Genomic DNA, 18,137 nt, shown 5'->3' on the forward strand with positions numbered 1-18,137 from the left:
CAGCGTCTGATAACGCTACAAGAACCATCGTCTGATAACACTACAAGAACCATCGTCTGATAACGCTACAAGAACCATCGTCTGATAACGCTGCAAGAACCATCGTTTGATAACGCTGCAAAAAACATCGTCTGATAACGCTACAAGAACCATCATCTGATAACGCTACAAGAACCATCGTCTGATAACGCTACAAGAACCATCGTCTGATAACGCTACAAGAACCATCGTCTGATAACACTACAAGAACCATCGTCTGATAACGCTACAAGAACCATCGTCTGATAACGCTGCAAAAACTATCGTCTGATAACGCTGCAAAAACCATCGTCTGATAACGCTACAAGAACCAGCGTCTGATAACGCTACAAGAACCATCGTCTGATAACGCTACAAGAACCATCGTCTTATAGTCTGATAACGCTACAAGAACCATCGTCTGATAACGCTGCAAGAACCATCGTTTGATAACGCTGCAAAAACCATCGTCTGATAACGCTACAAGAACCATCGTCTGATAACGCTACAAGAACCAGCGTCTGATAACGCTACAAGAACCATCGTCTGATAACGCTACAAGAACCAGCGTCTGATAGCGCTACAAGAACCAGCGTCTGATAACGCTACAAGAACCATCGTCTGATAACACTACAAGAACCAGCGTCTGATAACGCTACAAGAACCATCGTCTGATAACACTACAAGAACCAGCGTCTGATAACACTACAAGAACCAGCGTCTGATAACGCTACAAGAACCATCGTCTGATAACACTACAAGAACCAGCGTCTGATAACGCTACAAGAACCATCGTCTGATAACACTACAAGAACCAGCGTCTGATAACGCTACAAGAACCATCGTCTGATAACACTACAAGAACCAGCGTCTGATAACGCTACAAGAACCAGCGTCTGATAACGCTACAAGAACCATCGTCTGATAACGCTACAAGAACCATCATCTGATAACGCTACAAGAACCATCGTCTGATAACGCTACAAGAACCATCGTCTGATAACGCTACAAGAACCATCGTCTGATAACGCTACAAGAACCAGCGTCTGATAACGCTACAAGAACCATCGTCTGATAACACTACAAGAACCATCGTCTGATAACGCTACAAGAACCATCGTCTGATAACGCTACAAGAACCAGCGTCTGATAACGCTACAAGAACCATCGTCTGATAACGCTACAAGAACCATCATCTGATAACGCTACAAGAACCAGCGTCTGATAACGCTACAAGAACCAGCGTCTGATAACGCTACAAGAACCAGCGTCTGATAACGCTACAAGAACCATCGTCTGATAACACTACAAGAACCAGCGTCTGATAACGCTACAAGAACCAGCGTCTGATAACGCTACAAGAACCAGCGTCTGATAACGCTACAAGAACCAGCGTCTGATAACGCTACAAGAACCAGCGTCTGATAACGCTACAAGAACCATCGTCTGATAACGCTACAAGAACCATCATCTGATAACGCTACAAGAACCAGCGTCTGATAACGCTACAAGAACCATCGTCTGATAACGCTACAAGAACCAGCGTCTGATAACGCTACAAGAACCATCGTCTGATAACGCTACAAGAACCAGCGTCTGATAACGCTACAAGAGCCAGCGTCTGATAACGCTACAAGAACCATCATCTGATAACGCTACAAGAACCATCGTCTTATAGTCTGATAACGCTGCAAGAACCATCGTCTGATAACGCTACAAGAACTATCGTCTGATAACACTACAAGAACCATCGTCTGATAACGCTGCAAGAACAAGCGTCTGATAACGATACAAGAACCATCGTCTGATAACGCTACAAGAACCAGCGTCTGATAACGCTACAAGAACTATCGTCTGATAACGCTACAAGAACCATCGTCTGATAACGCTACAAGAACCATCGTCTGATAATGCTACAAGAACCAGCGTCTGATAACGCTGCAAGAACCATCGTCTGATAACGCTACAAGAACCAGCGTCTGATAACGCTACAAGAACCAGCGTCTGATAACGCTACAAGAACCAGCGTCTGATAACGCTACAAGAACCATCGTCTGATAACGCTACAAGAACCAGCGTCTGATAACGCTACAAGAACCATATTCTGATAAAGCTACAAGAACCATCGTTTGATAACGCTACAAGAACCATCGTCTGATAACGCTACAAGAACCATCGTCTGATAATGCTACAAGAACCAGCGTCTGATAACGCTGCAAGAACCATCGTCTGATAACGCTACAAGAACCAGCGTCTGATAACGCTACAAGAACCAGCGTCTGATAACGCTACAAGAACCAGCGTCTGATAACGCTACAAGAACCATCGTCTGATATCACTACAAGAACCATCGTCTTATAGTCTGATAACGCTGCAAGAACCATCGTCTGATAACGCTACAAGAACCAGCGTCTGATAACGCTACAAGAACCATCGTCTGATAACACTACAAGAACCATCGTCTGATAACACTACAAGAACCATCGTCTGATAACGCTGCAAGAACCATCGTCTGATAACGCTACAAGAACCAGCGTCTGATAACGCTACAAGAACCAGCGTCTGATAACGCCACAAGAACCATCGTCTGATAACACTACAAGAACCATCGTCTGATAACGCTACAAGAACCATCGTCTGATAACGCTACAAGAACCATCGTCTGATAACGCTACAAGAACCATCATCTGATAACGCTACAAGAACCAGCGTCTGATAACGCTACAAGAACCATCGTCTGATAACGCTACAAGAACCATCGTCTGATAACGCTACAAGAACCATCGTCTGATGACGCTACAAGAACAAGCGTCTGATAATGCTACAAGAACCATCGTCTGATAACGCTGCAAGAACAAGCGTCTGATAACGCTACAAGAACCATCGTCTGATAACGCTACAAGAACCAGCGTCTGATAACGCTACAAGAACCATCGTCTGATAACGCTACAAGAACCAGCGTCTGATAACGCTACAAGAACCATCGTCTGATAACGCTACAAGAACCATCATCTGATAACACTACAAGAACCATCATCTTATAGTCTGATAACGCTACAAGAACCATCGTCTGATAACGCTACAAGAACCATCGTCTGATAACACTACAAGAACCATCGTCTGATAACACTACAAGAACCATCGTCTGATAACGCTACAAGAACCATCGTCTGATAACACTACAAGAACCATCATCTTATAGTCTGATAACGCTACAAGAACCATCGTCTGATAACGCTACAAGAACCAGCGTCTGATAACGCTACAAGAACCAGCGTCTGATAATGCTACAAGAACCAGCGTCTGATAACGCTACAAGAACCATCGTCTGATAACGCTACAAGAACCATCGTCTGATAACGCTACAAGAACCATCGTCTGATAACACTACAAGAACCAGCGTCTGATAACACTACAAGAACCATCGTCTGATAACGCTACAAGAACCAGCGTCTGATAACGCTGCAAGAACCATCGTCTGATAACGCTACAAGAACCAGCGTCTGATAACGCTACAAGAACCATCGTCTGATAACGCTACAAGTACCATCGTCTGACAATGATACAAGAACCATCGTCTGATAACGCTACAAGAACCAGCGTCTGATAACGCTACAAGAACCATCGTCTGATAACGCTACAAGAACCAGCGTCTGATAACGCTACAAGAACCATCGTCTGATAACGCTACAAGAACCATCGTCTGATAACGCTACAAGAAACATCGTCTGACAATGATACAAGAACCAGCGTCTGATAACGCTACAAGAACCATCGTCTGATAACGCTACAAGAACCATCGTCTGATAACGCTACAAGAACCATCGTCTGATAACGCTACAAGAACCAGCGTCTGATAACGCTGCAAGAACCATCGTCTGATAACGCTAAAAGAACCAGCGTCTGATAACGCTACAAGAACCATCGTCTGATAACGCTACAAGAACCATCATCTGATAACACTACAAGAACCATCATCTTATAGTCTGATAACACTACAAGAACCATCGTCTGATAACGCTACAAGAACCATCGTCTGATAACACTACAAGAACCATCGTCTGATAACACTACAAGAACCATCGTCTGATAACGCTGCAAGAACCATCGTCTGATAACGCTACAAGAACCATCGTCTGATAACGCTACAAGAACCAGCGTCTGATAACGCTACAAGAACCAGCGTCTGATAACACTACAAGAACCATCGTCTGATAACGCTGCAAGAACCATCGTCTGATAACGCTACAAGAACCAGCGTCTGATAACGCTACAAGAACCATCGTCTGATAACGCTGCAAGAACCATCGTCTGATAACACTACAAGAACCATCATCTTATAGTCTGATAACACTACAAGAACCATCGTCTTATAACGCTACAAGAACCATCGTCTGATAACACTACAAGAACCATCGTCTGATAACACTACAAGAACCATCGTCTGATAACGCTGCAAGAACCATCGTCTGATAACGCTACAAGAACCATCGTCTGATAACGCTACAAGAACCAGCGTCTGATAACGCTACAAGAACCAGCGTCTGATAACGCTACAAGAACCATCGTCTGATAACGCTACAAGAACCAGCGTCTGATAACGCTACAAGAACCATCGTCTGATAACGCTACAAGAACCATCGTCTGACAATGATACAAGAACCATCGTCTGATAATGCTACAAGAACCAGCGTCTGATAACGCTACAAGAACCATCGTCTGATAACGCTACAAGAACCATCGTCTGATAACGCTACAAGAACCATCGTCTGATAACGCTGCAAGAACCATCGTCTGATAACGCTACAAGAACCATCGTCTGATAACGCTACAAGAACCATCGTCTGAAAATGATACAAGAACCATCGTCTGATAACGCTACAAGAACCAGCGTCTGATAACACTACAAGAACCATCGTCTGATAACGCTGCAAGAACCATCGTCTGATAACGCTACAAGAACCAGCGTCTGATAACGCTACAAGAACCATCGTCTGACAATGATACAAGAACCATCGTCTGATAACGCTACAAGAACCATCGTCTGATAACGCTACAAGAACCAGCGTCTGATAACGCTACAAGAACCAGCGTCTGATAACGCTACAAGAACCATCATCTAATAACGCTACAAGAACCATCATCAGATAATGATACAAGAACCATCGTCGGATAACGCTACAAGAACCATCGTCTAATAGCGCTACAAGAACCAGCGTCTGATAACGCTACAAGAACCAGCGTCTGATAACGCTGCAAGAACCATCATCTGATAACGCTGCAAGAACCATCATCTGATAACGCTACAAGAACCATCATCAGATAATGATACAAGAACCATCGTCGGATAACGCTACAAGAACCATCATCTAATAACGCTACAAGAACCATCATCAGATAATGATACAAGAACCATCGTCGGATAACGCTACAAGAACCAGCGTCTGATAACGCTACAAGAACCATCGTCTGATAACGCTGCAAGAACCATCGTCTGATAACACTACAAGAACCATCATCTTATAGTCTGATAACACTACAAGAACCATCGTCTTATAACGCTACAAGAACCATCGTCTGATAACACTACAAGAACCATCGTCTGATAACACTACAAGAACCATCGTCTGATAACGCTGCAAGAACCATCGTCTGATAACGCTACAAGAACCATCGTCTGATAACGCTACAAGAACCAGCGTCTGATAACGCTACAAGAACCAGCGTCTGATAACGCTACAAGAACCATCGTCTGATAACGCTACAAGAACCATCGTCTGATAACGCTACAAGAACCATCGTCTGATAACGCTGCAAGAACCATCGTCTGATAACGCTACAAGAACCATCGTCTGACAATGATACAAGAACCATCGTCTGATAACGCTACAAGAACCAGCGTCTGATAACGCTACAAGAACCATCGTCTGATAACGCTACAAGAACCATCGTCTGACAATGATACAAGAACCATCGTCTGATAATGCTACAAGAACCAGCGTCTGATAACGCTACAAGAACCATCGTCTGATAACGCTACAAGAACCATCGTCTGATAACGCTACAAGAACCATCGTCTGATAACGCTGCAAGAACCATCGTCTGATAACGCTACAAGAACCATCGTCTGATAACGCTACAAGAACCATCGTCTGACAATGATACAAGAACCATCGTCTGATAACGCTACAAGAACCAGCGTCTGATAACACTACAAGAACCATCGTCTGATAACGCTGCAAGAACCATCGTCTGATAACGCTACAAGAACCAGCGTCTGATAACGCTACAAGAACCATCGTCTGACAATGATACAAGAACCATCGTCTGATAACGCTACAAGAACCATCGTCTGATAACGCTACAAGAACCAGCGTCTGATAACGCTACAAGAACCAGCGTCTGATAACGCTACAAGAACCATCGTCTGATAACGCTACAAGAACCATCGTCTGATAACGCTACAAGAACCAGCGTCTGATAACGCTACAAGAACCATCATCTAATAACGCTACAAGAACCATCATCAGATAATGATACAAGAACCATCGTCGGATAACGCTACAAGAACCATCGTCTAATAGCGCTACAAGAACCAGCGTCTGATAACGCTACAAGAACCAGCGTCTCATAACGCTGCAAGAACCATCATCTGATAACGCTGCAAGAACCATCATCTGATAACGCTACAAGAACCATCATCAGATAATGATACAAGAACCATCGTCGGATAACGCTACAAGAACCATCATCTAATAACGCTACAAGAACCATCATCAGATAATGATACAAGAACCATCGTCGGATAACGCTACAAGAACCATCGTCTGATAACGCTACAAGAACCATCGTCTGACAATGATACAAGAACCATCGTCTTATAACGCTACAAGAACCAGCGTCTGATAACGCTACAAGAACCATCGTCTGATAACACTACAAGAACCATCGTCTGATAACGCTACAAGAACCATCATCTGATAACGCTACAAGAACCAGCGTCTGATAACGCTACAAGAACCATCGTCTGATAACGCTACAAGAACCAGCGTCTGATAACGCTACAAGAACCATCGTCTGATAACGCTACAAGAACCATCGTCTGATAACGCTACAAGAACCATCGTCTGACAATGATACAAGAACCATCGTCTGATAACGCTACAAGAACCAGCGTCTGATAACGCTACAAGAACCATCATCTAATAACGCTACAAGAACCAGCGTCTGATAACGCTACAAGAACCAGCGTCTGATGACGCTACAAGAACCAGCGTCTGATAACGCTACAAGAACCAGCGTCTGATAACGCTACAAGAACCATCGTCTGATAACGCTACAAGAACCAGCGTCTGATAACGCTACAAGAACCATCGTCTGATAACACTACAAGAACCATCGTCTGATAACACTACAAGAACCATCGTCTGATAACGCTACAAGAACCATCATCTGATAACGCTACAAGAACCATCATCAGATAATGATACAAGAACCATCGTCGGATAACGCTACAAGAACCATCATCTAATAACGCTACAAGAACCATCATCAGATAATGATACAAGAACCATCGTCGGATAACGCTACAAGAACCATCGTCTGATAACGCTACAAGAACCATCGTCTGACAATGATACAAGAACCATCGTCTGATAACACTACAAGAACCATCGTCTGATAACGCTACAAGAACCATCATCTGATAACGCTACAAGAACCAGCGTCTGATAACGCTACAAGAACCATCGTCTGATAACGTTACAAGAACCAGCGTCTGATAACGCTACAAGAACCATCGTCTGATAACGCTACAAGAACCATCGTCTGATAACGCTACAAGAACCATCGTCTGACAATGATACAAGAACCATCGTCTGATAACGCTACAAGAACCAGCGTCTGATAACGCTACAAGAACCATCATCTAATAACGCTACAAGAACCAGCGTCTGATAACGCTACAAGAACCAGCGTCTGATGACGCTACAAGAACCAGCGTCTGATAACGCTACAAGAACCAGCGTCTGATAACGCTACAAGAACCATCGTCTGATAACGCTACAAGAACCAGCGTCTGATAACGCTACAAGAACCATCGTCTGATAACACTACAAGAACCATCGTCTGATAACACTACAAGAACCATCGTCTGATAACGCTACAAGAACCATCATCTGATAACGCTACAAGAACCATCGTCTGACAATGATACAAGAACCATCGTCTGATAACGCTACAAGAACCATCGTCTGACAATGATACAAGAACCATCGTCTGATAACGCTACAAGAACCATCGTCTGATAACGCTACAAGAGCCATCATCTGATAACGCTACAAGAACCATCGTCTGATAACGCTACAAGAACCATCGTCTGACAATGATACAAGAACCATCGTCTGATAACGCTACAAGAACCAGCGTCTGATAACGCTACAAGAACCATCATCTAATAACGCTACAAGAACCAGCGTCTGATAACGCTACAAGAACCAGCGTCTGATGACGCTACAAGAACCAGCGTCTGATAACGCTACAAGAACCAGCGTCTGATAACGCTACAAGAACCATCGTCTGATAACGCTACAAGAACCAGCGTCTGATAACGCTACAAGAACCATCGTCTGATAACGCTACAAGAACCAGCGTCTGATAACGCTACAAGAACCAGAGTCTGATAACACTACAAGAACCATCGTCTGATAACGCTGCAAGAACCATCGTCTGATAACGCTACAAGAACCAGCGTCTGATAACGCTACAAGAACCATCGTCTGATAACGCTACAAGAACCATCGTCTGATAACGCTACAAGAACCATCGTCTGACAATGATACAAGAACCATCGTCTGATAACGCTACAAGAACCAGCGTCTGATAACGCTACAAGAACCAGCGTCTGATAACGCTACAAGAACCATCGTCTAATAACGCTACAAGAACCTGCGTCTGATAACGCTACAAGAACCAGCGTCTGATAACGCTACAAGAACCATCGTCTAATAGCGCTACAAGAACCAGTGTCTGATAACGCTACAAGAACCAGCGTCTGATAACGCTACAAGAACCAGCGTCTGATAACGCTGCAAGAACCATCATCTGATAACGCTGCAAGAACCATCATCTGATAACGCTACAAGAACCATCATCAGATAATGATACAAGAACCATCGTCGGATAACGCTACAAGAACCATCGTCTGATAACGCTACAAGAACCAGCGTCTGATAACGCTACAAGAACCATCATCTAATAACGCTACAAGAACCTGCGTCTGATAACGCTACAAGAACCAGCGTCTGATAACGCTACAAGAACCATCGTCTAATAGCGCTACAAGAACCAGTGTCTGATAACGCTACAAGAACCAGCGTCTGATAACGCTACAAGAACCAGCGTCTGATAACGCTGCAAGAACCATCATCTGATAACGCTGCAAGAACCATCATCTGATAACGCTACAAGAACCATCATCAGATAATGATACAAGAACCATCGTCGGATAACGCTACAAGAACCATCGTCTGATAACGCTACAAGAACCATCGTCTGACAATGATACAAGAACCATCGTCTTATAACGCTACAAGAACCAGCGTCTGATAACGCTACAAGAACCATCGTCTGATAACACTACAAGAACCATCGTCTGATAACGCTACAAGAACCAGCGTCTGATAACGCTACAAGAACCATCGTCTGATAACACTACAAGAACCAGCGTCTGATAACGCTACAAGAACCATCATCTGATAACGCTACAAGAACCAGCGTCTGATAACGCTACAAGAACCATCGTCTGATAACGCTACAAGAACCAGCGTCTGATAACGCTACAAAAACCATCGTCTGATAACGCTACAAGAACCATCGTCTGATAACGCTACAAGAACCATCGTCTGACAATGATACAAGAACCATCGTCTGATAACGCTACAAGAACCAGCGTCTGATAACGCTACAAGAACCATCATCTAATAACGCTACAAGAACCAGCGTCTGATAACACTACAAGAACCAGCGTCTGATAACGCTACAAGAACCATCATCTGATAACGCTACAAGAACCAGCGTCTGATGACGCTACAAGAACCATCGTCTGATAACGCTACAAGAACCAGCGTCTGATAATGCTACAAGAACCATCGTCTGATAACGCTACAAGAACCAGCGTCTGATAACGCTACAAGAACCATCGTCTGATAACGCTACAAGAACCAGCATCTGATAACGCTACAAGAACCATCGTCTGATAACGCTACAAGAACCATCGTCTGATAACGCTACAAGAACCATCGTCTGACAATGATACAAGAACCATCGTCTGATAACGCTACAAGAACCATCGTCTGATAACGCTACAAGAACCATCGTCTGATAACGCTACAAGAACCAGCGTCTGATAACGCTGCAAGAACCAGCGTCTCATAACGCTGCAAGAACCATCGTCTGATAACGCTACAAGAACCATCGTCTGATAACGCTACAAGAACCATCGTCTGACAATGATACAAGAACCATCGTCTGATAACGCTACAAGAACCATCGTCTGATAACGCTACAAGAACCATCGTCTGACAATGATACAAGAACCATCGTCTGATAACGCTACAAGAACCTGCGTCTGATAACGCTACAAGAACCATTATCAGATAATGATACAAGAACCATTATCAGATAATGATACAAGAACCATCGTCTATCTGATCATGATACAAGAACCATCGTCTGACAATGATACAAGAACCATCGTCTGATAACGCTACAAGAACCAGCGTCTGATAACGCTACAAGAACCATTATCAGATAATGATACAAGAACCATCGTCTAATAATGATACAACAAGAACCATCATCTGTGTAGGACATTCTGGAGAGAGACTAATGAGGGGAATGGCTCACATGACCTCCATTCTGTTACCTTTAGCAAAGCTCGTCATTGAACTTTCAATTTCTTGGATCTTTACCAACATGCTTGATGCTAAAGAAAAAACACAGACATGCTAAGAAGAGAAGTCACAATATCAGTGGACAACAGTCACTGTGAGGACCATCTCACCATCTTTGGACAGGCCCCCCACTTTAGAGTCGACGTACACTTCCAGATCCCGGAACCTGGAGCTGAGGCTCTGTTCAGTCTGACTTACTGCACCATCTAGAAAAGAAACATAAAGGCCTCAATTCGTTAAGGCGATTTCACCAGAATTAAAGCGTAAAACACCTTAACAAGTGGTAATTTTATTTTGCGTAATGAAAAGCTGCACAACAATTCTGAACAACTTTACCAAAATGGGTGGAGTTGGGGCTGAACTGGGCATTGCTAAGCCCACCCATCTAATCCATGAAAATTTACATTACTTTGATGGTGTAAATTTTGCCATAAATGTACTCAAGTCCCTGAGTGGCCTACTGTACATCTGTGTCGGGAACGCACGGTACTTATAAGATATAAAAGAAAATGGTGATCCACCTTCACGAACTCCAATGGCCTTTAATAATGGAAATCCCGGCATATACAAGATCCAAAGAGGAGTCAATCAATGCAGAGACATCATAGATCTACGGGTTTCGATTCCTGATCATGAATGATCGCAGCTCGCATGTCTAAATCACATTCCGATCCGGTCTTCACAGTCGCAAATAAAAAAAATGGTTAACACATCGGTGGTAGCCTAATAACAAAGGTCAGTAGCCAAAACACAGTGCACACGGGGCGTGAATTCTCCTTTTTTAGAAGGTAAAATAGCGTTCAGGTTCGATCTTCACAACAAACACACAAATAGTTAACAAGTGGTGGTAACTTACAGCACCACTTCAGTGTTTTTTTTATTGCATCGCTGGAGTGGAGCTTTAAATGTAAGTCCCGGCCCCCTGTCTTATATTCACTTACCGACGACTTCATCAGTTTCTATCGTCACTCCGGTCATGACCTGCTGAATCACTCCAGTGTTTCATGGAGCGCGTCGGAGGCCACTTTTCAATATAAATCTAGTCCTGGCCTCGTGTCACGCAAGGTGTGGGAAAGACTAAGTGCAACATAAAGGGAATAGGGGAAGGGAGCCCAGACTCTAGGGAAAGGGGGAAGTGGAGACCTCCTAGGCTGATCTGATATCACCCTGTCTCCCATACCGTTCCTATATTGGTTCTTCACCAATCACCGCACAGGAACGTAAAACCTGTATTCCTCTCGTGCTTGAGCCTGGCTAGGGAAGCAGGAGTGAGAACTAGTTAATCCCCACTAACAACTAAAAACAACAAGGTAGACAGACACGGGGGAAAAATAACTTAGCTTGAGCCGACTTCAGAGAGATAACACACATGTTCTCTTAGAATCAGAGAGGAAGTAAAAAGACGGCACTCACTCCAAGCTTTCACAAGGAAACATGTGAATATCACAGGCACTGCCCTGCAGCAAAGTGAAACTATTTAAACACCCAGGCAAGGGTGTCAATTAGAGCAGGAGGGAGGTAGCCGCTGGGTCCTAGAGTGAAAGAGCTAAAAAGGTGTCTGTAATGCCAAACGAAGGGATCTTCTGCAACCAACTGCAGGGCGACTGTCTGTCACATCTGGCACACCCGTGACACCTCATCCTGGCCTCGTCCTGGCCTTGTCATGGCCTCGTCCTGGCCTCGTCATGGCTCTCATAGACTTGTATTGAGAGTCTATGATGTAGCTTCTGATTTCCAGCCAGTCAGAAGCTACTCACACAAGATGTCTTTGGGGGACTGGAGTGGCACCGAAAAAAAACTATGAAGACACCGGAGGGTGAGTATATGACCGTGGGCAGGGCCTTATATTTAAAGCGCCACTCCAGTGCTAAAAACAACCCCAAATGCTAGAGTGGTGCTTTAATGACTGAGCTCGTCAGTTAGGACACAATACACACAGGATGGAAATGCTCCCAAGACTTAGAAGTTCAATAATAAACTCTGGACCTCAGGAAGTGGAAAATGCCCATACGAATGGCAGGAGGTGAACATAGAGAAATATATACAGAATTACTCAGTACAGAACATATCAGGAGACATTACTGACAAGAATAAATCTGTGCACATAGTAATCACCCAAAAGTCAAGCTGACACTCAGTATTCATGTACTAAGGGTTGTCCAGCGACTTCATAAATAACATCAATAGATCATAGAAAAGCCGCTTTACCAAATATAGGGGTGATACATATATATATATGCTGTATATGCTGTATACATGAATGATATATACCACATGTATTAGAGGTTATTATTCGTATCCCCTCAGATCCAGTCTTCACTTACAGAGACCTGAATAGTGAAGATATTGGTGAGTACTTCGTGACGGCTCAGGAGATAGGACACAATACACACAGGGCGGGAATGTTCCTACGGCTTGAAGTTAGTAAGATAAAGTCTAATCTACCTATACAAGTGCAGGAAATGCAATGGAAGGACATTTGAGCTTGTGAAGAGGGATCATCATATCCTTTGGTCACCGCACTCTGAACCTGATGGAAAGTGAATGAAGGTGAGCTGGACCTTTCCTTCTTCATACTTGTAAGATGGGACTAATTCATTCATCCATGTCCCTTCACTAAGACTGGCAGGTACAACGTCGGGCATAATGAGTCAGGCCCCTGTACAGCGCTATTGTGTGTAAGTTAAGGGTGAATTTATAAGAGCCAGTGTTACTGTAGTGTGTGTATAGGTACAGCGGCTTCAGAAAGTATTCATCCCCTTTTGCTATGAAGCCCCTAAATATTCCTGGTGCAGTTCCCTTCATAAGTCCCATGCTTAGTGACAGGACGTCCCCCTGTGTGAAATCTAATGTCACATGTCTGTCAGTATATTATTATTATTTATTATTATAGCGCCATTTATTCCATGGCACTTTACATGTGAAAAAGAGGGTATACATACAAGAACAATTACAATAATCTTGAACACAAAACAATGTGACAGCGACTGGTACAAGAGAAGCGAGGTCCCTGCCCACGAGGGCTCACAATCTACAAGTATATAAACTTTACCTTTCCTGAAAGGCCACAGAGGCTGCAACACCATAAACAAGAGGCACTACTGACCAAACACCATGAAGACCAAAGAGATCTCCAAACACCACCATGAAGACCAAGGAGATCTCCAAAAACCACCATCAAGACCAAGGAGATCTCCAAACACCACCATGAAGACCAAAGGAGATCTCCAAACAACACCATGAAGACCAAAGGAGATCTCCAAGCAACACCATGAAGACCAATGGAGATCTTCAAACAACACCATGAAGACCAAAGGAGATCTTCAAACAACACCATGAAGACCAAGGGGATCTCCAAACAACACCATGAAGACCAAGGAGATCTCCACACAACACCATGAAGACCAAAGGAGATCTCCAAACAACACCATGAAGACCAAGGGGATCTCCAAACAACACCATGAAAACCAATGAGATCACCAAACAACACCATGAAGACCAAGGAGATCTCCAAACAACACCATGAATACCAAAGGAGATCTCCAAACACCATGAAGACCAAGGAGATCTCCAAACAACACCATGAAGATCAAGGAGATCTCCAAACACCACCATGAAGACCAAGGAGATCTCCAAACACCACCATGAAGACCAAATGAGATCTCCAAACAACACCATGAAAAACAATGAGATCTCCAAACAACACCATGAAGACCAAGAAGATCTCCAAACAACACCATGAAAAACAAGGAGATCTCCAAACAACACCATGAAGACCAAGGAGATCTCCAAACAACACCATGAAGACCAAGGAGATCTCCAAACTGTTATGTTCTGCTACCAGAGCTAAGGAAAGAGAGGAGATCTGTCCCTACGATAGAACTCAGCTTAATCCCTACGATGTAACAGGGAACCTGATCCTGCGATCAGACCTGCTAAAGACCTAAGCTAGTCTGTACGGAGACCTATAGATGTGGGGATGGAATCCCTACAAGTACTAAGGACTGGGAGGAATATGGGACACCTCCTAACAGAAATAGTAGCAGACAGACGAACAAACAAAATATATAGAACAGAGAGGTCAGTAGACCAAGCAAACTAACAGAGCAAGACACAGAGCACAGGCTAGCTAGAAAGTAGATATATAATGAAGTCCAGCAAAGCCAGAAGGGCGGAGCAGGATTAAATAGGCCAACAAGGTCATGTGACCAGCAAAGGAAAAAAAAACCTAAGAGCAAGGTTCTAACAGTACCCCCCCTTCTAAGAGGATCCTCCGGATCCCCTAGGACCAGGCTTATCAGGAAATCTCCTGTGAAACGCTCTGATAAGTCTGGACGCGGAAACATCATCCGACCTCACCCAAGAGTTATCCTCGGGACCGAAACCTTTCCAGGCCACAAGATACTGCAAACTACCTCTATACCGTCTAGAGTTAAGGATGCGAGAAATTTCATATTCCCCGTCCTCCACCACCGGAGGAACAGAGGCAGAGGCGTCACAATCCGATACAACAGCTTTTTTCAACAGAGAGACATGAAATACCGGATTAATTCTCCAGGAGGTAGGAACCTCCAACCTAACAGCAGATTGGTTGACAACCTGAAGCACCTTAAAGGGCCCTACAAACTTGGGACCCAATTTCTTTGAAGGAATCCTCAACCGCAGATTCCTAGAGGACAACCAAACCATGTCACCAACAGCGAACAAAACCTCCTGTCGTTTCCTATCAAAGTAGTCTTTAGATTTTCTGTTGGCCTCCTGAAGATTACCACGCACATCCGTCCAAACTCTCTCCAAATCACCGGAAAAATTCTCCTCCTCAGGCACGGCAGATCCCAACTTGGAGAACGACCCAAACGACGGATGTCTCCCAGAACAACAAAAAAAAGGCGAACAACCAGCAGAAGAAGATGTATGATTGTTCAGAGCAAATTCAGCAAGTGGCAGAAACTCAGACCACCCCTCTTGATTGTCTGCCACAAAACAACGCAAGAACTGCTCAACATCCTGGTTTTTCCTTTCTGTCTGGCCATTAGATTCAGGATGATATCCGGACGAGAACGACAAATGAACTCCCAACCTGTCACAAAAGGCACGCCAAAAACGAGCCACGAACTGAGGACCCCTATCAGAAACAATGTCAGTAGGAACGCCATGAAGTCTGACAATTTCCTTGACAAAGGCCTTAGCGAGAGTTTTAGCGCAGGGCAGTTTGACGAAAGGAACCAAGTGACACATCTTGCTAAAACGGTCCACGACCACCCAGATGACAGTAAAACCCTCAGAGGGGGGAAGGTCAGTTATAAAGTCCATAGCCAAATGTGTCCAAGGAGCACTGGGAACCTCCAAAGGACAAAGCAACCCCGCAGCAGGAGTATGTGAGGACTTAGATCTAGCACATATAGTACATTGACGCACCCACTTAATGACTTCCTTCTGCCATCCAGGCCACCAAAAACTGCGACCCACCAGTCTCTTGGTCTCAGAGATTCCGGGATGACCTGCCAACCGAGATTCGTGACACTCAACAAACAAATCTCTCCTAAAGGTCCCAGGCACAAACAACCTCCCATGAGGAGTGTTAGATGGGGCATTCTCCTGAGCTTTAAGAATCTCATCTTCCAAAACGGAGTCTAAAGCAGCTATCACAACACCTTCTTGTAAAATGTTCTCCTCTTTCTCAGCACCGACTATGGGAGAAAAACTGCGAGACAAGGCATCCGCCTTAACATTCTTAGTACCAGGGATGTAAGTAACGGAGAAATTAAACCGCGAGAAAAACAGTGCCCACCTAGCCTGACGGGCATTCAGGCGCTTGGCAGCATCAAGATATATCAGATTTTTATGATCCGTAAGAACCTGAACGGGAAATTCCGCACCTTCCAAGAAGTGGCGCCAGTGTTCAAATGCGAGTTTAATAGCCAATAATTCCCGATTACCAATATCGTAATTCAGTTCAGTCTCCGAAAATTTTTTTGAAAAAAAGGCACAGGGATGTAATCCATCCCCGTTATCCTGAGACAATACTGCGCCAACCCCCACAGAGGAAGCATCAACCTCAACCAAAAACGGCCTAGTCACATCAGGCTGCATAAGGATGGGAGCAGAGGTGAACCTCTCCTTGAGATACACAAAAGCTTCAATGGCCTCAGAAGACCACTGAACCGCATCAGCACCTTTCCTGGTGAGATCGGTCAGAGGTTTGACAATAATAGAAATTTTTTTTATGAATTTTCTGTAATAATTGGCGAAACCCAAAAACCTCTGTATCGATTTCAAACCAATAGGCCTAGGCCATTCCTGCACAGCCTGAACCTTAACCGGATCCATCTCAAAACCTTTGCTGGAGATAATGTAGCCCAAAAAACTAATTCTCTGTACAGCGAACTCACATTTCTCCAGCTTAGCAAAAAGCGAATTGTCCATTAATAACTGTAATACCTCACGCACGCTCCGCCAATGAGACTCCAGATCCGGCGAATAAATCAAAATGTCATCCAAATACACAACCACATTTTTACCAATCAAAGGTCTAAGGATGTCATTAATCAGATTCTGAAAAAATGCAGGAGCATTAGTAAGACCAAAAGGCATCACCAGATTCTCAAAATGACCCACAGGAGTGTTAAAAGCAGTCTTCCATTCATCACCCTCCTTCATGCGCAACAGATTGTATGCCCCCTTAAGGTCAATTTTAGAGAACCACTTGGCCCCCAATAACTGGTTAAACAGATCAGGAATCAATGGCAGTGGGTAAGGATTGCGTACCGTAATTTTGTTAATCTCACGAAAATCCAGACAAGGACGTAAACCGCCGTCCTTTTTTTTTACAAAAAAAAATCCAACCGCCACAGGAGACTTAGAGGGCCTAATGTGACCGGCGGCCAAACTTGTCTGTATGTATTCCTCCAAAGCCTTCCTCTCAGGAATAGTAAGGTTAAATAAACGACTTTTAGGAAGAGTCGCTCCAGGGACAAATTCAATAGAACAATCATAGTCTCTATGGGGAGGCAAAACCTGCGATTCCTTCTCAGAAAAAACTCTCCAAAAATCCTGAATAGGAACAGGCAATTCTCCCCTATCCAAAGCTGCAATACGCCCGTTACAACACTTGTCATAACATTTATGGCTCCAGGATTTAATTTCACTGGTAGACCAATCCAGTAC

At 44.1% G+C, this 18,137-nt stretch overlaps 1 protein-coding gene across 1 annotated transcript in view; it reads right to left on the bottom strand.

Annotated features, from left to right (window-relative positions):
- The window catches only part of LOC141167194 (asialoglycoprotein receptor 1-like), a 230,250-nt gene that overhangs the window by 108,334 nt on the left and 103,779 nt on the right, over window positions 1–18,137 (bottom strand). Inside the window, exons 4-5 of the mRNA XM_073654628.1 lie at window positions 11,081–11,176; window positions 10,943–11,002 (exon numbers count right to left, since the gene is read on the bottom strand). Of these exons, the coding sequence (XP_073510729.1) occupies window positions 10,943–11,002; window positions 11,081–11,176 (156 nt within the window). The remainder of the gene's footprint in view (window positions 1–10,942; window positions 11,003–11,080; window positions 11,177–18,137) is intronic.

Source organism: Phyllobates terribilis, unplaced genomic scaffold, assembly GCF_046119375.1.
Source record: "Phyllobates terribilis strain yellow unplaced genomic scaffold, ASM4611937v1 Scaffold_11__3_contigs__length_659146591, whole genome shotgun sequence".
In the NCBI taxonomy this organism is placed as follows: domain Eukaryota; kingdom Metazoa; phylum Chordata; class Amphibia; order Anura; family Dendrobatidae; genus Phyllobates; species Phyllobates terribilis.